The 19,420-nt window shown below is 42.8% G+C and overlaps 1 protein-coding gene across 3 annotated transcripts; it reads left to right on the plus strand.

Annotated features, from left to right (window-relative positions):
* The first annotated feature begins 394 nt into the window (after nucleotides 1-394).
* On the plus strand, nucleotides 395-19,193 carry xpo1b (exportin 1 (CRM1 homolog, yeast) b). Of its 3 annotated transcripts, none has more exons than XM_076160912.1 (25): nucleotides 395-722; nucleotides 2,165-2,296; nucleotides 2,616-2,717; nucleotides 5,035-5,107; nucleotides 6,315-6,376; nucleotides 7,425-7,469; nucleotides 9,008-9,189; nucleotides 9,446-9,494; nucleotides 9,600-9,719; nucleotides 9,825-9,953; nucleotides 10,062-10,220; nucleotides 10,311-10,508; nucleotides 11,747-11,885; nucleotides 12,131-12,312; nucleotides 12,731-12,887; nucleotides 13,010-13,173; nucleotides 13,323-13,457; nucleotides 13,619-13,802; nucleotides 14,782-14,888; nucleotides 15,467-15,661; nucleotides 15,796-15,964; nucleotides 16,093-16,227; nucleotides 16,399-16,558; nucleotides 16,672-16,768; nucleotides 17,548-19,193. In XM_076160912.1, the coding sequence occupies exons 2-25, from the start codon at nucleotides 2,171-2,173 to the stop codon at nucleotides 17,692-17,694; spliced, it is 3,216 nt and encodes a 1,071-aa protein (XP_076017027.1). In that variant the 5' UTR covers nucleotides 395-722; nucleotides 2,165-2,170; the 3' UTR covers nucleotides 17,695-19,193. The 3 variants fall into 3 exon arrangements, with proteins under 3 accessions (XP_076017027.1, XP_076017026.1, XP_076017028.1); XM_076160911.1 differs by lacking the exon at nucleotides 395-722 and adding an exon at nucleotides 1,369-2,038; XM_076160913.1 differs by lacking the exon at nucleotides 395-722 and adding an exon at nucleotides 5,765-5,813 and having other exon boundaries at nucleotides 2,276-2,296.
* The last annotated feature ends 227 nt before the right edge of the window (nucleotides 19,194-19,420 follow it).

Raw genomic sequence — 19,420 nt, forward strand, 5'->3', positions numbered from 1 at the left:
CGAGTTATCATAAATCACGCGCAGCAATGTTATCGGGACTTTACATGAATGGCGATAAATGTAAGGAATGGCGGTGAAAAGTGTAAGATGGGCCGCTCGCTGTGGCGTTACAGCGGCCGTGGAATCATGGAGAAGTCCGTTCTGCAATGGGAGTCTGCCCTCTTTTTCTCTACGGGCGGAGTGGTCGCGTGGGCGCTTGAGCGAATTGAACTTGACTGGCAGCTCGCTCGTCCAATCAAACGTCAACAAGGAAGTCCCGGGCCGGAGACGCAGCCAATCGCAATGCGACGTGGGCGTAACGCTAGTCCAAACTTTCCGCGGCGCCATCGGCTGAAAACTAAACCGAGATGGAATCTCCCAGTCTGAACCGGTTTCAACCGGTTACGAGTTAGTTGCTTGAGAGAGGACAGGAGGCGCAGGCACACAACCTCTATACCGCCCCGCTGGAAATTAATAGAGTAACGAATTAATTAGTGAATCAAGGTTTACTTTGTTTTGTAAAATGTATCAGAGTGACATAGACCTGAGTTTGCCGTGATAGTAGTTTTGGAATCCACATCAGTGGTTCTTAGCGGCCAGACATCCCTCATTGCTGGAGCTGGAGATAGTCACCGCTGCAGATAGGAAATCTTTTCTAATCAACACTGATACTCAACTACTCACTAGATCGTGTAGCTTCTTTGGCAAACGCCACTCTTTTCAGTCAGAGCCTCGGACTTTAGGTAGGTAACTGGGTTAAAGTGCAAACCGGCCATGTGTAATTGTCAGCGGTTGAATTTACCTTCATATGAGGGTTAAATATATGCTCTCACTCGGATATATAGTAATGTATCTTGCGTGTAGCTTGCAGTATTCTGTCATAACGCTCCTGGAAACGTGCTAATTCAGAATGCTATCGGTAGCATCAGTGGAGCTGCAATTGATTGCCCGCTAGCTAACGTTTACTTATGCACTTTAGGATTAGCTAACATTAGCTGTGAGAGAAAGTGCCGTAGCGCAGCAAGTAAGTCGCGGTCGCATCATTTAACGGTGCGACATTGCAGGTGAATGTCTCGAGAAACCCAACGCCGTTTGAATAAAGCCGTTCCTCTTACCCCGGTAAATCACTCGTGTGCGGGATGGGAACGGATGTCAAGTTGGTGGTGTTGCTAGGTACTGGACGGTAGACAAGTTTATCTGCGTAACACCCGTAATCCCACTGAAAAGTTAAGCTTGATGGACGAGTGTGTCTGTTAAGCAAAGTATTGTCTGTATCTGACCTAAACGCGTATTTTAGCGATGTGATATTGTAATATTTTGTAAGATTAATACACACGCCCCCCCGTCCCTCGCCTTTTGGTGGGAGTGGTCACCACAGACGGAACTTTAGAGTGACTTCATCGCCGTAACGAGCACGCTGCCCTCGAGTGTTGAAAGGCTGGCTAACGTTAGCATTGGCCCGTGTGTGCCCTTTACATTACGCAGACAGGCACTTATGCTGACACTTGTCCAAACAGTGGCGCGTTAGTGACATGCGCTTAGCTACGGTGGCCGCCTGGGTTGTGTTGCTCCGCGTTTGCCGGGGACGAACCATCGGCGCTTACATTTGTAAACAACGTGGCGTGATCTCGACTATCCCGCACGTGGATCGGTCGATCTTAAAGTGGTCGTGGGAATAGTTTGATCTGAAGACAGTGTTTGAAATTTGATAAATGATATATGTGGAACTTTTGCTTGTCCGTGACGTCACTAAATCAGAGCGGTATATTCGAGCACTGATTTTTAGACCCTTTAAAAAAAATAAATCAATATTTGCCTTTTCTCAGTAGAACGACTTGCTACCATTGTCAACATAATAACATTACCTGAGGCGTTGTGTGGTGATACTGTAGTAATTACCAAAATAACTGGCAAGAGATAAATATCTGAACTTAGTCTTTGCTCTTGCAGTCTATGCTCAGCCCTTTGCTGCCATATTGCACTGATGTACCACACAGTCTAAAAACAGGGACAGACATGTCACAATATGAGCTCAACTAGTCAGAATGGCCGATCATTGGTGGGTGTAGGTGATGTTTGTTTTGTGGTCAGCTGTTTGGAATTGTTTCTAAACACACGGTTCATGTGACTTGCTGGTTGAATGTGTTCTGTGCTCTTACAGCTTCTCCCTCCCTCTTCCCTGCAGAGCTCTATGCCAGCAGTTATGACAATGTTAGCAGACCATGCAGCACAGCAGCTGCTGGACTTCAACCAGAAACTGGATATCAATCTGCTGGATAATGTTGTGAACTGTCTATATCATGGGGTGGGACCACAGGTAAATGACATATATCAAATTAAAGTGTTTTAAAAGCTTAATTTTGTGTGTTAAATATGTTTTGTCTATATGTCATATGTTTATAATGTTAGGGCCCAGTGACACAAAATGAGAAACAAACATGATTGATGGGCCCATTAACTGTTTTGCGCCATTTTTTACTTCCCTGCCCTACCTGAGATGTGTAGCAAAATTAAAAAATGTTTATCTCATTGGTTAGTGACCAGCATTTTAACACAGCCAAGGCTGTTTTCAAAAATACATTTGCAAATCTGCTCTTTTCACGGATTATAAATCGTAATGTCACTCTGTGTTACAGCAAAGAATGGCACAGGAAGTGTTGACACACTTAAAAGAGCACCCAGACGCCTGGACGAGAGTGGACACCATTCTGGAGTTCTCCCAGAACATGAACACAAAAGTAAGCGAGCACCACTTCAGAAAAACACAGTTGGATAGCTGAATCTTTGCGCTAAGCACAAAGTAGACATGTAAGGATAGTAGAAATATTTCAATCTCTGGAAAGGAAATCATAACACTGGTTATGATGTGATTTGCAGATTCATACTGAAAATTAAAAACCTTATTTGCTGGATTTTGCTTTTAAACTAGCTTTCAGTACTGTGATTCTACCTTTCAACTATGCTGGACCTCTGTCCTCTGATAAAATAGATTCTTGTGGATCTGAACCTATCAGAGGGTTGATGGAGTTTGCTTCCTGACTCCTGATGCTTATATAACCTAAAAATCCAAAAAAGATTTTGCCCAGTGTGTTTGTAGAATGGGTTTGAAATACCAGCATAGGCTGACATTTGAATGCTCCTTTCCTCTGCTATTTGAGCAGGTATGAGTTGAGGTCACGTCCCTTATGTCTACAGCTGAGTATATTTTTTGCACTGATCAACTGATAAAGCAAACTGCTCATGAACAGTGACCTCAATGATGCCTCTTTAGAAGCATACATGGATTCATAATTGTATTAATACACTACATTGGCTACATTATATAGTATTAAGCCCTATCTTTTACCCTAATTTAACTAACCATAATGGAAAGTCATTTTATGAATTATGAAATCATTCACACGCTGTGTATGTAAGACTTCCTTAAAGCTATGGTGACATTTGCCGATTTTGCTTGCCTGTAAGATTGCTTCTAACACTGACATTTGTTACTAATGTTTGAAGTAATTTATCAACGATACATGTTGTAGTGTTACATTTGTAATTTGCCTAAAAAATATAGGAGCATTAGGGGAAAATGGGGATCAGAAGGACAACATTTGCATTCACTTGCTTTAAAAAGTGCACCATTTAAAAGCACCTAAGGAACATTTGGCTTTTTCATCATAATTTCAGCAATGGTAATATTTGCAGAAATGTAATGAATTCAGGCTGTGACTATTTGATATTAATCATAATGTTCCATTATTTTTATGGCTTGTAATAGGAAGAAAAGGGGTGTGTCATCCTGTGCACCTTGACACAGCTAGGCTTTGACGGCAGGCCTCCACAAGGTCTACCCTTTTTAAATTCCCTTTGACTGAATTCTGTTCATCAGTGCATCTGTTTCATTGGACAGTGGGAGGGTGCAAGCTCCAGTCAGTAGGATCCATTGTAGAGAGGCAATCTGTCAATGACTTTAATTTCACCTGTAGGGATCATTACTCGGTCCTCGTGCACCCTATATATACTCTTACATTGCATCTTGCTTCCCTTTCCTCCCATCTTCTGGTCCCCTCAAAACCTCAGGCAAGATGCTTTACTCATTTGCCTTTGGCAGGGAAAAAAAACCCAACTTCCAAGGCATTTGGCAGTTTACGTGTGAATACACCTTCCTCCCTCTTGTTGTGGTTTGTGCAAATTGTGGCTGTTAAAGGTGAAATCATAAAAAAAGGTGTCCTCCATGTAACACCTGTTGGTGTGTAGGCAGTGGACCAGAAAGTGGACATCAACTTTTGTATCATCCGTTGTTTGCAGCACACTGTTGATTCTGCGTTGGTTCAAAACCCTAAATGTCATTCATTGAGCTTTGGAAACATTGCACACTTAAATGGATGATCCCTGCAGCTGAAACAGTCACTTGATGTAACACTAGATCAATAACTATCTTGTAATTAAAACAATTTTTTGGTGTTTTGTACACTATAGAGCACCCTGAAATTAATAAAGGGCTTAACCTGTGGTTGGTCTTGCTGTTCCCTATGAGACACACCAGTTAAAGGGGACATCAGGATGTGATCTAATTTAGGCCCACCCTGTGCTGGACTTGATTTTTTTGATTGAACTGTAATCAGCGTTTGAGTGTTTGTAGAATTGAGTCACATGCTTTCCCTAGGCTTGGTAGTAACATTTAATACAGATCTTGTTACGTCTTCTAGACTATTAGACTCACCCATGGAGCAATCAGAGCCAAAGCACGTTAATGGATTGTTTTATGTCTCTGTTGTCTTTTGATCTCTGGTGTGATGCTGGGAGAAACAGCAGGACTTCTGCAGTGTTCCAGCTTATTTCTTGTAGAGATTTAAAAAAAAAAATAAGAACTAAAAGAGAATGTTCTGCATACCTCAAAGTCTGCATGAAAGAAGTGGTGTGAGTCCAGTAGAATTTAGAAATGCAAGTTAATACAGGCTGGTTCAATTCATACAGTTTTGGTTTGTATTAGAAATACACAATGTTTGTTGTCCAGTGTTCAATATGGCTCTGTGCTCATGCTTCTCCCCTCATTGCATGTTGCAGTACTATGCTCTTCAGATTCTGGAAACGGTTATCAAAACAAGATGGAAGATTCTTCCCCGGAATCAATGTGAAGGTAAATTATTGAGTTTCTTGTTCAAGTCTGTTTAAAAGCCATCCAAAGGATCCTTGAATTGTGTTGGCACGAGAATCTCCTCAACTGATGTGACGTGCGGTTGCCTGGTTGAGGAGTTTTCACCCACTAGGCACGCTGGTTTGTTTTCTGCTCCACTGGATTCCACTGGCTGCTGTAGAATGGTTGGATTCTGCACTGAAGCAGTTGTCTGAGAGAGGAAACGACCAAATTAAACAAATGTTCATTTTCAAGCTTTGTCTGTGGCATCTTTGAAGAAGTAGAGGAACACTTTATAAAGATATTTTTGTGCTCGTTAACCCCAAAGCACAAGGAATAGACTTCAAGATGATTTTTGGACAAACTCTGGATCATCTTTGATCATTTTAATTAGCGTTCAAATTTTAATCGGACCTGTTGAAGACAACTTAAAATGGGCCTCTTACACAATTCTGTTGTATTCACTGAAATGTAAGTTTCTATCTTTTAATCTACCTTGCCCTAGTCTAAACACTTAGCAAAATGTGTTGTTGTGAAACAAAATTAATAATCATGTGCAAATTCAGCTGATTCTGCCTCCCTCCATTAAAACAAATTCATAAAAACTTTGCTCAAAATTGATTTTCCATTGACCTAAGACTTCCCTACTTCTGACCATAGATGCCTGACTTTTGTTCAAGTGGCAAACCCAGTGCAGGGCGACTGGCAAGTATGTCTTTTCCCCCCTTGTGTCAGAGTATTGCCTTGTTTTCGGCTCCAGCCATGTCACTCCATATGATGCTCTCAGAGTTCAGTACAAGTATTCAGTCTGTAAGCAAATAGGAAGGAGCTGAAAACACAGTTTTCAAGGTGCTCTGCTCACATTGAAGCTTGACTTTTGTCTGTGGAAAAACCTGGGGAAATGTAACTTCACTTGATGATTGATTAGTTGTCTGAACCAATTGAAGTTCAGTGACAGTTTCAGTCCACACCTACATGTTAACCAAATGGCATGTTAGGAGTATGTAACGAAAACACATTTTTGTCAACACGGATGTTCTAGAGCAGGCTTGACAAATCAATAAAGTGTTGTGCAAGCACATTATAAGGGTTACTAGTAATGTACCCCTGGTTAACAGTATCCATTGTCATGATGTCATAGATGTTATCGTTTTATTATTTTTTTATATTATTAACTGTCAATCCTCGGCTGTCTTTCTCTGATTTTTAGGTATCAAAAAGTATGTTGTTGGTCTCATTATCAAGACTTCATCAGATGCAACGAACGTGGAGGTAAGTTGATCTTTTTTTTTTCTATCATTCTACAGGGTATCTATATTGGTAAATACAGTCAGGCCATTACTGCCCGCCATGATTTCTTCCCAAGCAATAACTTGCTACAGACGATGCTGGCGGCTTTCCAGCCATATATTCTTAGGCGTGGGCTTCTAGCTGTACTCGAGCATGTATTTGCGCAAAGCTTTACACAACACTGACCGGATGTCTTGTTGCAAAGTGACAGGGTTTGAAACTGAGCTCGAGTATGAATGCCGGTAATGGACCTCTAACCGCTATATTTGTATTCCGTACATCTTTCATATTGTTTGACTTGAGCAAAAATGTGTGTTTTTAAGGCATTGTTCGAGTTGAAGCAACTGCTGCCTGCTTTTAGTGTGATATCAAGAATGGTGACACAGAGTGTTTGAATGAAGTGATGGCTGCAATGAAACACACTGTGGGACCTAGATTTGGAACTAGTTTACTTTCAGAGCCAAAGATGAACTAGATGATTAGTAATTCATGAAGGTTCATATTTTTCATAGATCTATGTACAGGTATGACATCATAGTTGTACCTCTGTTCGTTGAGACGATGTCACTGTTGATTGGATGACAACATTGTTAGTTTGACGGCATCACTGTCGCCCTTTGGGGCTGTGGTCAAGCTGAGCTCTTTTGGAGCATTTGTCCCGAAACATTTCTTACTGTGTTACTGACAAAACGGTTTGCAAGCACATGGCGTTTGTTTACAAGTTTTGAACCGCTGTGTTAAATGTGACCGTGTGCACACAAATCCAATACAGGACCAAGTGTAAACATTATCCCCTGAATTAGAACAAAGCAAATACGACAGATTTGAGTATGGCCCAAGTAAGCTGTAGTCTGATTCTGTTGTAAGGGACACTAAAAGCGACACAGTTGGTGGACCGCACAACAGAAAAGACAGTTTAAAAGTACAGTTGACTGTAGATAACTGCCAGATTTACCCAAGAAGTGACACTTCTACACCAAGAAGGATAACATTCTACTATATTTACCTGATTTGATTGGTTGTTTTTCAGAAAGAAAAGGTGTACATTGGGAAGCTCAACATGATCCTTGTTCAGGTAAATCTTCATCATAACTATGAGCAATGAAAGAATGTTATGAAATTATTGATTTCTCTAACAAAGGTAACTATTCAGACACATGGGACCGCATAAAGACGCTTCCAAACACAGGATAGTTTTAAAGTGGTGTTGGATATTCTTTGTTGGTTATATTTTGCTGTGGTTAATCCTAGGCTTCACATAATTGTTATTATTGCTTCCTCATTTGTGACGCTTCAACTTGTATAGCTATGTAGAGCATCGTACCAGTACAATGGCATGTAAATCGGCCTTCACATACTCACCGGGTGTGTTCAAAATGCGGTGGAGAATTGTGTGTTTATGCACACAATAAATATGAGCTAAAACTTACAGTAGCTTGTATTGCCTCTCTCTCTTGGTCAGTAAATGAAATGGTTACATGATGACCAGTGAACAGCGTCATGTTTATACATCAATGAATCATTAAGAGAAGTGTTTCTATATATTCCTCTCAGCGCCCCTCCTCCCACTGCACACACCACTGCACAGCACACACCTCGGCGTGTGTGAAGGCCCCTTTATAGCCCATGTAAGACAATTATGCAATGTGGTCAGATGCAGTTACTCTGTACAATGTATCGGTCCGTGTAGGGACGATATTAGTGTGGGGTGTATTCATGTGCTTTTCTGCAACTTTGTATGCAGCTCGCATATTGTTGCCATGTTTACTGAACACTGAACATTTTGACAGCAAGGGGAAAACAGTTTTGACATTTTGCTCTGGAGCAGTGCAGATGAGTGAGATGTTAGACTGATGCTCTAATTATAAAATCTAGGTCAGAAAGAATTTGCACTATTGCAAATATAAACCATTAATTATTGTTCCGATCACTGGTATAGTCTCTGAACATACAGTATACTACTATCGCCTGTTTGTGTGCCAGTGCATCCTGTGCTGCCTTAATCCCTCCTCTACTTCTGTAGTCATACTTTTTCACCTGTAGGTGCTGCTCTTAGTTTGTCTAACTTTCGTGGCGGTTCATTAAAAAACTTGTCACAGTGATGGTATAATACTGTGGTAATTGCTCAGTCATGTTAGGTGGCTATAAATTGTTTGGCTTCATAATGGTAAGATTTGTAGCCAGAAGGAGAAGCTGGGTAATTGCCAATTAAAACGTCTGGAAACAACACGTGTAGTTATTACTGATGTAGTGATTTCAGCACGTTGGGACCTTGAAATCACTCAGCCTCTGCTGTGATGAAGTCATAGTTCTTAATGTTTTGACATATTGGGCCGGAGAGACTTATTGATGTTTACTATGTGCTTTTGGATTGAAAATGAATTGGCTGCACCGTGTTGCTGTATGTGTGTATGTTTAAAGGATCTGATTCCAAAGCTTCAGGATGACTCTGCATTAATGCCAGTGAGAGTGAGTCACTGCCTGCTTCAGCTGGGCTTACATCTCTTTGGCTGTTATGATGCAGAACACTTTCCTTCAAGTAGCCCTTAGAAATGTTTGTGCACAAGTACTGTGTTTGGCCTTATATGTGAGTGTGTGTGTGTGTGTGTGTAGATCCTGAAGCAGGAGTGGCCTAAGCATTGGCCTACCTTCATCAGTGACATTGTTGGGGCAAGTCGTACCAGCGAGAGCCTTTGTCAGAACAACATGATTATTCTCAAGCTGCTCAGCGAAGAGGTCTTTGACTTCTCCAGTGGCCAGATGACCCAGGTCAAGGCCAAGCACCTAAAAGACAGGTGAGGTCGCTGCACCCGGGGCAACCTCTGCCACTGCTGTTTAGCCTTTTCTCTGTTTAGGTGTTCACACAGAATATCGATCAGAAGTCTGAGTGTACAGGGAAAACGATGCAAATTTCCTTTCTTCCCTTCTTAGAGCTTTGATTCACAGTAGGGTAATTTTCCTAGAAATCTGATATGTTGCTCCTGGTGATGATAATGATGTTGATGATGTCTTGACCTCTAACAAGTCGTCATGTCTCTTTGCTTGTTTCAGCATGTGCAATGAATTTTCCCAAATATTCCAGCTGTGTCAATTTGTTATGGTATGTAACTTCTTATCTCCCTTATAAGCATTCCTGTACAGTCCTTTTAAGCCCACAACAGACTGATTTTAATTTTTTTTTCGTCATTCATTGCTCGCACCTTAGGAGAATTCCCAGAATGCCCCACTGGTCCATGCCACTTTGGAAACACTCCTTCGTTTTCTCAACTGGATTCCTTTGGGGTATATCTTTGAAACCAAACTCATCAGCACACTGGTGTATAAGGTCCGTACACACAGAAACCATCTCAGTCTTGCTCGAGTTGGAATGAATGCCTTTCGAAACTATTTGCACCTTTCTCAAAATAAACATTAATTTCAATTGTTTCAGTTCTTGAACGTGCCCATGTTCCGCAATGTGACGCTGAAGTGCCTAACGGAGATCGCTGGCGTAAACGTGAGCCAGTACGAGGAGCAGTTTGTCACCCTCTTTACCCTAACCATGTGTCAGCTCAAGCAGGTAGGCGGAAATAATACAATCAATTTAGAGAGCACTGACATGTCCTGTCCCCCTGTCTTGGCGCACTGTAAGTACTTAGAATTGTCAACCTGATCCTTGCGTTTGCAGATGCTGCCCCTCAACACTAACATTCGGTTGGCCTACGCTAATGGGAAGGACGACGAGCAGAACTTCATCCAGAATCTCAGTCTGTTCCTCTGCACGTTCCTGAAGGAGCACGGGCAGCTCATTGAGAAACGGCTCAACCTCAGAGAGACGTTAATGGAGGTAAATCCTGCCGGCGTTCTGTTCAACAAATCTTAGTCTTCAGGGCAACAGCTGTATCTATGTCTTATTCTTCTCTTTGCTCTCTTTCAGGCCCTCCACTACATGCTGTTGGTGTCGGAAGTGGAAGAGACGGAGATCTTCAAGATTTGTCTGGAGTACTGGAACCACTTGGCAGCTGAACTCTACAGAGAGAGTCCCTTCTCTACCTCCACCTCCCCTCTACTCTCGGGCAACCAGCACTTTGACGTGCCCCCTCGCCGACAGCTCTACTTGCCCGTCCTCTCCAAGGTGCTACACACAGCCCCGTCTAGTTTAGAAAGTTATCTCTTGATCTATTCCTTGGTCTTAAAATTGAATTTGCCGTGTCATGTCATTACCAGAGTAAGGCAGCTTCAGTACGTAAGCAACTTTTAACTGCTGAGCAGCAACAACGTTTCAGCTTTTTCATATCCGAATTAATGAGATGTGCTTCTTTTCTCTCGCGTCCATCCCAGAGTCCACACTCGTATTAGACCTTGCGTTACATTGTTTCCCTTTCTTATTTGGTTCAATTGGTTTCGCGTCCCATTCAAGGAAGCACACCAAACTGTGACGCATTTCATGTTGGGGCGTTCTCCGCCTGGTCAGGGCCGTGAGCGCTCTCATTCATTTTCCTCAGTCATTCATCTCCCAAAGTGTTTCTGCATACTTACTGCATTTCATTGTTTTTGCATCTATTATGACACTGCAAACAGCTGATCATGATGCAGCAACTGTGAGTGTCTGCATAGATGGCATAATATGTTTGGGTTTTTCTATATATCGCCGTTCACACTTCTGCTTCTCTATTTAGCCTTAATTTGGCATTGTTTGCAAGCTCTTTGAAAGTCTTTCATGCTCATTAATTGTTTGAGAGACAATTCTTCCTCATTCCAGCTGCATGGCTCACTGGGGCTGCCTGATTATAACAGAATGCAAACTCACTCCTCTGATTGTTTCGGGTGTGGCGTTGGTCCGGATTTTATTAAAATGTGTTCTTGCCTTCAACAAAAACTGTACCAGTGGTTCGCTTGGAAGCAGACACAGACCTCAAAATTGCTCACATACCAGGATATGTTTTTTTTCGTACAAAGTAAATTGTTCTTAACTGCCAACATGGCCATAATGCGATATTTTGGTTGCTGCACATTAAACATTGTAGGGGTGAAAGAACCATGAGACACCCATAAAGTATAAGGTTTTACATTTCCTGGACTTACTAGCTGGCACCAGTCAGGTGGTTACTAACCTGCTGCCAAAAGAGAGAGTAGATACGTATAAAGGAATCCTTGCTAAGAAACTCAAACTCATCTCACTGCAAAGGAATTGATAGTTAACACAATGAAAATCTTCACATGTTTATTGGCCAGTTTGTGTATCATGTGTTCCCATGTGCTGGATGTTTCCCCTCGGGGATCAAAATAAATAAATTACCTTTTTAAAGCGAGTGAGACTGGTAAGGATGTTGTTACTTTTATGTGCTGACAGGCATTTATTCCTTGTGGCAGGTGCGTCTACTGATGGTTAGTCGGATGGCCAAGCCAGAGGAGGTGCTGGTCGTGGAAAACGATCAGGGCGAGGTGGTCAGAGAGTTCATGAAGGACACCGACTCCATCAACCTCTACAAGAACATGAGGGAAACCCTTGGTATGGTTGAGTTAAGCGAAAAACTAAGCCACTAGTTTTGCATTTTCATTTTCTTTCTAACAATACTGTGACTGCTCAAAATCATTTACAGTGCATCAGTCCTCGTGTGTGTATTGGATTTGCCTGTAGCTGCTAATTTATGACTGCACACAATCATTTCATCTCAGTTTTAGCCTATACTGACAGTCGAGCCACTGTTCACAAACTGTGTGTACAAATCTCTCTCCCCCTCTGCCGCCACCTAGTGTACCTGACTCATCTGGACTACGCCGACACAGAACGCATCATGACAGAGAAGCTCCACAACCAGGTGAACGGTACTGAGTGGTCCTGGAAGAACCTCAACACACTGTGCTGGGCCATCGGATCCATCAGCGGAGCAATGCACGAGGAGGACGAGAAGCGGTTTCTTGTCACAGTTATCAAGGTAAAATCCCGGGCAGTTTGTAAAGCATCAGAAGGGCTGTGGTGAGCCATGTAGAATTAATAAAGAGGAGGCTGCCAGGCTCAGACTGTGTTTTTAGACCTTAAGTCCTGCTCAAGGCCACAGAATTGAATCATGCAACATTCACTGACTTTGCCTTTCCTTTACTCACTGATGAGTCGTAAATTGGGAGGGAAAGCTGAAGCTGCAGAGAGGCTACAGCGTTCCACATCAGATTTATTGCAAACCTTCAAATGATTACTCTTATTCGAAAGATGTTGTCAGTATTTCTTTAATGTGTCACACAGTTTGGTCAAATATGTAAAACTGCCTTTACAGGATGTTTTAAGATTGGTCATTTTTGTCGTCTCTAAACATTATTGATTGGATGTTTGAATCATCTCTTGGCTCTTTGCCACAGGATCTCCTGGGTCTGTGCGAGCAGAAGAGGGGGAAAGACAACAAGGCCATCATAGCGTCCAACATCATGTATATTGTTGGCCAGTATCCACGTTTCCTCAGAGCCCACTGGAAGTTCCTCAAAACTGTTGTCAACAAGCTCTTTGAGTTCATGCACGGTGAGTAATGAGGATGAATTGTAAATCACCAGGCATTTTAAGTAACAAAGAGAGCAGATTAGATTGTAGTATGTTTGTATTCGTGCTATCACCGTAACTCTCCATGTTGCTCTCTTCTTCAGAGACCCATGATGGCGTACAGGACATGGCATGTGACACCTTCATCAAGATTGCCCAGAAGTGCCGCCGTCACTTTGTCCAGGTGCAGGTGGGAGAGGTGATGCCCTTCATCGACGAGATCCTGAACAACATCAACACCATCATCTGTGACCTTCAACCACAGCAGGTCAGAACACACATGCACACAGACAGAAGCTATCAACAGTGTCTTGAGACAACAGAATTGACCTGAATTACAGATGCTGTTTGGCAATTTAGCAAATTTTCTGTTCTTGAATTAGATTAGACTTGTATCATTTTTTTGTTCATTTGCAGGTACACACCTTCTATGAAGCTGTAGGCTATATGATTGGGGCCCAGACGGACCAGGCAGTTCAAGAGCACCTTATAGAGAAGTACATGCTACTGCCCAACCAGGTGTGGGACAGCATCATTCAGCAGGCCACCAAGGTAACAATCAAATAAAGTTCAATGCTGTATCACCTGCTGTGTCTTTGAATACCGACTAGTGGGTTTATACTTGGATAGTACATGTGGGAGCATTGTTGTACTGTAACTCTGAACGGACAAAGAAAGCAGCAGTGTTAATCTGGGATCTGCATCTTCATCAGAATGTGGACATCCTAAAGGACCCAGAAACGGTGAAACAGCTGGGCAGCATTCTAAAGACCAACGTCAGGGCCTGTAAGGCAGTCGGACACCCCTTCGTCATCCAACTAGGGCGCATTTACCTCGACATGCTCAACGTCTACAAGTGCCTCAGCGAGAACATCTCTGCTGCCATCCAAACAAATGGTAAGGTGTCTCTGTGTGTGTTAGAGGCTGACATTTTTTCGGGACTCCCACAGGTCACGGGATTTCCACGGGAATCCCCCGGGACCGGAGTCAACTTAAATATTGATCACGCGATTAGGACGGGACAGGATTTAAAAAGTCAATGGGAGCAGACGGGAGCGGGGACCAAAGAACAAAACAAAAACAATATAGGACATTTTTGTAGTTTTCTTTCAATAAGCCTACACTGTAACGCAAATCAAAAGAACTACATGGCCCAGAAGCTAACAGTGCTCCCCGCCACTGCTTTACGCCAGAAGCCAGAGTGAAACAGCAATGGAGCGCGCAAGTGCCAGCGGAAAGTCCGTAACTGCAATGTTTTCTTGCAGTGTGCTGATGTTGCATGAATTCATTTGGAAACCTAAGGAAATTAACCTATGTTTAATAGTCCTATTTTTGCCATTGCATCGTCAGATCAGTTACGTTTGTACTTGACACACCTAGTGCATAATATAACATTGATATACGAGTTTGAGTCAAAACCAAGGCACCCATTTTGTTTAGGCACACAAGTAATGATTGTATTGTAATTCTTGCCACTCTATGTGCAAGACTTTATAAGTGCATGTTTATGTGCGTACTTGGCCTGTCAACGATTCTCCTTATCAATTTCACACTTCTATGATGCTGAGTGAAATGCCTTTAGAGAGAAAACAAATAAGTTATTTTGGCGGTCATCTTTGAAAACAGGTTCAGCGTATCATAAATCTTGAATTTTACATTGGTTCACCTTATGCCACTGGCCACAAACAGGAAGCTGGTGTATTGCAAAATACACGGATCACCAGTTGTCTCTTTGTTTTTGCATTGTTTTTATGGTTTGTGTCAAGTGAATCAGTATCCGTCATGTAATGTTTTGTATACTTGTATGTAAAACACTTGCAGAGCCCTGTTCACTTGCATTATGTCCCCCAATCAGGAATGACACTTTCTTACACAGGTGAGATGGTGACGAAACAGCCCCTGATCCGGAGTATGAGGACAGTGAAACGAGAGACGTTGAAACTGATCTCAGGCTGGGTCAGCAGATCAAATGATCCTCAGATGGTGAGAAACTGCACTGAAAACACAAACGCATTAACCGCCGAGTTAACCTGAGATACAGCAGGCCCCGTCTCTCCACCGGGGCGACAGACGTGTCACAGCCCCAAACACGCTCTCAGGTCACAAAACGGAAGCGAGGACCTGATAGTCGTGTTTCCTCTGTGGCCATCAATGAGGCACTTGACAGTAAAAAAAAAAAAAAAAAGACACCAGTCTAATCCAGTGTTTATTTTTGGATCACACACACAAAGCTTTTATCTCCTCCTGCCAGGCGAGGTCATCCAAAAAATTCCAACAACACTGTGTAACACTCCCAGAAAAAACAGCCTCTGAGTCGAGAAAAAAAAAATTGGCAACTACCGGCAAGTCTCCCAAAAATAATTATTCCAGTTCTGTGTCATGTTGGGATGTTATTTTTCAGTCGGCAAGTAAAAATAGCAGCACAGTTTGTACACCGGGGGATTAAACTGCAGCTTTTTCTTCCGCACCTGCATTCTAAGATCTGGATGTGAATGTTTTTCCTGTCATAGTTATTTCCTACAATTCCTGCTAATCCCTGTTTGATGTTTTTTTTTTCCCAGGTTGGAGAGAACTTTGTCCCCCCGCTGCTGGACGCCGTCCTCATCGACTATCAGCGCAACGTCCCCGCCGCCCGCGAGCCCGAGGTCCTCAGCACCATGGCGACCATCGTCAACAAACTCGGCGGGCACATTACCAGCGAGATCCCCCAGATCTTTGACGCCGTCTTCGAGTGCACCCTCAACATGATCAACAAGGTAGGAAGTGTGTAGGAAGTGCCACAGAGACACGGTGACTCATTCACCATTTAAGAATGATTACTGGGACTTAAGATGGTCAGATTGACTTGATTGGCTGACTGAACAATTAAATGTTTTTCTCCCCCCGATAGAACTTTGAGGAATATCCAGAGCATAGGACTCACTTCTTCTACTTGCTCCAAGCTGTAAACTCTCATTGCTTCCCGGCGTTCCTCGCCATCCCCCCCGCTCAGTTCAAACTCGTGCTGGACTCAATCATTTGGGCCTTCAAACACACCATGAGGAATGTGGCGGACACTGGTAAGGATGGTTTAGAGAAAGTGTTGACATTAACGTGGAGCAATTGTGCCGCGACGACTTTAATGGAAGAATCATTTGAGTCTCTATGAGGGGAAGCTGAGTTTCTGCCGTCCCGTCTGCTCCACCAGGTCTGCAGATACTGTACACGCTGCTGCAGAATGTGGCTCAGGAGGAAGCGGCCGCGCAGAGTTTCTACCAGACCTATTTCTGCGATATCCTGCAACACATTTTCTCTGTGGTGACGGACACATCACACACTGCTGGTGAGTGCATACACAGGTGGCAGCAGTGGGAGATCCATAAGGGTCCAAACCACTGAATTGAGAAAACTGGCACATTGGCCATATTAGTCAAACGGAGTGGTGATACAAATTCAGTTTCTCAGCATTTAAGTTTGCAGCCAAGATATGAACGTGTGTGTGTGTGTGTTGCAGGCCTGACTATGCACGCCTCCATCCTGGCCTACATGTTCAATCTGGTAGAGGAGGGTAAGATCACAACGACGCTCAACCCAGCAACCTCAGCCAATAACCAGGGCTTCATCCAGGAGTACGTGGCCAACTTACTCAAGACCGCCTTTCCCCACCTGCAGGAGTGAGTAGAAACACACATGAACACACACACAATGTTGCAGTTGAATGCACGTCAGGTCACGTCATTTCTCACAGAACGGTTTGTTGAAGTGTTGGTGTGCGCCTGTGTTTCAGCGCCCAGGTGAAGGTGTTTGTGACTGGGCTGTTCAGCTTGAATCAGGACATTCCTGCCTTCAAGGAGCACCTTAGGGACTTCCTCGTCCAAATAAAGGTGAGGTCATCGTTTCCAAAGCGTATTTCAGTAGTTCTGAATAAGAGCATTAGCTTGTTGACTAAATATGTGGATGTCAGTGGGAGCTCAGGGCTGCATGTTATGGAGTTTCTTGAATTTCTGAAATTTTTATTATTATATTATTGTATTTTATTTATTTTATTTTGAAACACAAACTGACGTTCAACTTACTTTTGTACTCAAGTGCAAAAACACGTTGTTGTACCTTTTGAATTTTAATATTTCATAGAATATTAAAGTAAACAGCAGAGAGAAAGTCTTGTTGTGACTGAACTTTCATCACAAATCTTTTTGATTTAAGAACAAATCCATGTAGATTAGTCATACAATGTATTATCCTATGTAATGTATATAGCAACGTAACCAACACTCGCACTTTTGAGTTTGTAAATGTAAAACTGAAGTACTGCGACACACACAGTATAAACAATCGGACGTGTAAAATGAAGCTTTAGAACTGTGCAAATAAAAAAACAGGATTAAGTTTGAAGAGATAATACTTTAGAATGCACCGCCACAATCAAACTAATGTTCTACTTTGCAAAGCGACATCTTTATCTCTTGATGCCGCGATGGGATTATGTATCTGGGCTCATGTGTGTATCGTGTTACAGAGACCAGCATTTACAACCGTGTGGGCGACGTTCCTCCTTAAAGTAATTAAACAGAATCGGGTTTAGATGACGGCTGGACGGAGATGCAGCCGGACTTTGAGAACCTCGCAGCTAACGGCAGTGTGTGTGTTTGCTGCTGTTCAGGAGTTTGCAGGCGAGGACACCACCGACCTGTTCCTGGAGGAGAGGGAGGCGTCACTCCGCCAGGCCCAGGAGGAGAAACACAAGCTCCAGATGTCGGTCCCAGGCATCCTCAACCCCCACGAGATCCCAGAGGAGATGTGCGACTGACCACCTGCTCAACCAAACTGTACAGTACTACGAACAAACAAATGAACCCTAACACACACAACATACACACACACACACACACAGCAAACAACAAAACCCATGAGAATAGGCACTTGAATGGAGGGCGTCCCGTCACACACACTGCAGTGGGAGAGTGGGCCGTCCCATTGGATATTTGTTGACCAAAACAATGCCAATAACGTGTAAATGATTACCGCGTCACCCTGTGGCCCTTTTTACATAATATGCGTTTTCTATGGAGACTTTTTGTGTCATATCTTTCCAGAACTGTTAATCTAAGTTGATGTTTTGTTGGTCTGTGGCCCATCCCAAGACCTGCATGATGAGGATGTAACAGTTAGGACATGTTAACCATATTGTTTTTGTTCTTTCCCTCCTCCTCCCCCTCCCCAACCCCCCTTTGCTTATATATTTGTTAATATATAAATATACATAGTCCAAGCAGGGGTTTTTGTGTAAAACGGCATATGTGTCAAGTTGGCATAGAGGCTTCTAGACCTGTGGTGTAACAGGAAGCGACGCAGTCTAGTAGAGGCGCATGCACCGTTGTTTGGTGCCCCACGGCTTTGTGGGAGAATGTGAATCTAACAGATTATGAATGAAGGTTTGAGAGATGCTGCTTCGTGCACTAGCATCTGTTGCTCATAAGTTATGCTTAACCTTAAAATAACTCTGTGGCTCCTGACAGCCAGGTGTGTGTGTGTGTGTGTGTGTGTGTGTGTGTGTGTGTGTGTGTGTGTGTGTGTGTGTGTGTGTGTGTGTGTGTGTGTGTGTGTGTGTGTGTGTGTGTGTGTGTGTGTGTGTGTGTGTGTGTGTGTGTGTGTGTGTGTGTGTGTGTGTGTGTGTGTGTGTGTGTGTGTGTGTGTGTGTGTGTTAGGGAGAGCAAAACCGAATATGTGCATATCATCCCAATTGTATAGCATCTTTAATACCATGGGAACATTTTTTTCCTTTTTATTCTGTTTCTTTTCGTTGTGGGTGTGTGTGTGCGCGTGTGTGTTGTCGCCTAGTCGACATCAGCGTTTTGTTTTCCTCTAAGAGGATTGTTGCTCATTTGTGAGCTCTCATTAATGGGATGTTTTAAGGAAGAGGCGGACGTATTTATGGGTTCTTGGTTGGTTGCATCTTTATAACAACTCCTGTTTAACTCAGATGGCTTTCAAGATTTTGAATTGTACTAATTTAGATTGTTTACCATTCAGTAGTGCTTTAAGACACTACCTTTTGAGCAAAAAGAAATAAATCTGGGTTTACATTTAATTTTGTATTTTTGCATTTTTCATTTGTATCTGTTTTAGTTCAATCCAAATAAGTCAAAGGCTTTTTGTCCAGAGAGCAAATTAATTGCCAATGAGTATAATTGGGAAAAGAATGTATAAATCCAAATAAGTACCCGATCTCTAATTGCTGATTTATCTTCTTGAAGTGTTACATTTGTTGTGAACTTTTTGAACTGATTAAAGTTGAGAATTTTATAACCCTGCCTTTTTCTCCGATTTTATTTAATTCAGCAAGGAATTTCCAGTAAGTGATTTGACCAAGACAGTATCAATACAAAGCAAAGGACCTACAGGAGGAGATTCAGGAGGAGTCAGAGGAGCAGTTGGAGGAGGGGATGATGGAGGAAGAGATGGAGTCAAAGGAGAGCTCAGTGCAGTGATGCCACAGGCTTGTTGGCTGCGCCTCAGGTTTGCCTTTAGAAAGC

This window comes from Genypterus blacodes, unplaced genomic scaffold (assembly GCF_046128005.1).
Source record: "Genypterus blacodes isolate CSIRO-AG114 ecotype Tasmania unplaced genomic scaffold, CSIRO-AGI_Gbla_v1 ptg000108l_1, whole genome shotgun sequence".
In the NCBI taxonomy this organism is placed as follows: domain Eukaryota; kingdom Metazoa; phylum Chordata; class Actinopteri; order Ophidiiformes; family Ophidiidae; genus Genypterus; species Genypterus blacodes.

Coding starts and splice junctions, on each gene's coding strand:
- xpo1b (XM_076160911.1), top strand. CDS start 2,006: ATGAGCTCAACTAGTCAGAATGGCCGATCATTG. Junction 5,108..6,314: donor TCCCCGGAATCAATGTGAAG/GTAAATTATTGA, acceptor TCTGATTTTTAG/GTATCAAAAAGTATGTTGTT. Junction 12,888..13,009: donor GCTCTTTGAGTTCATGCACG/GTGAGTAATGAG, acceptor TCTCTTCTTCAG/AGACCCATGATGGCGTACAG.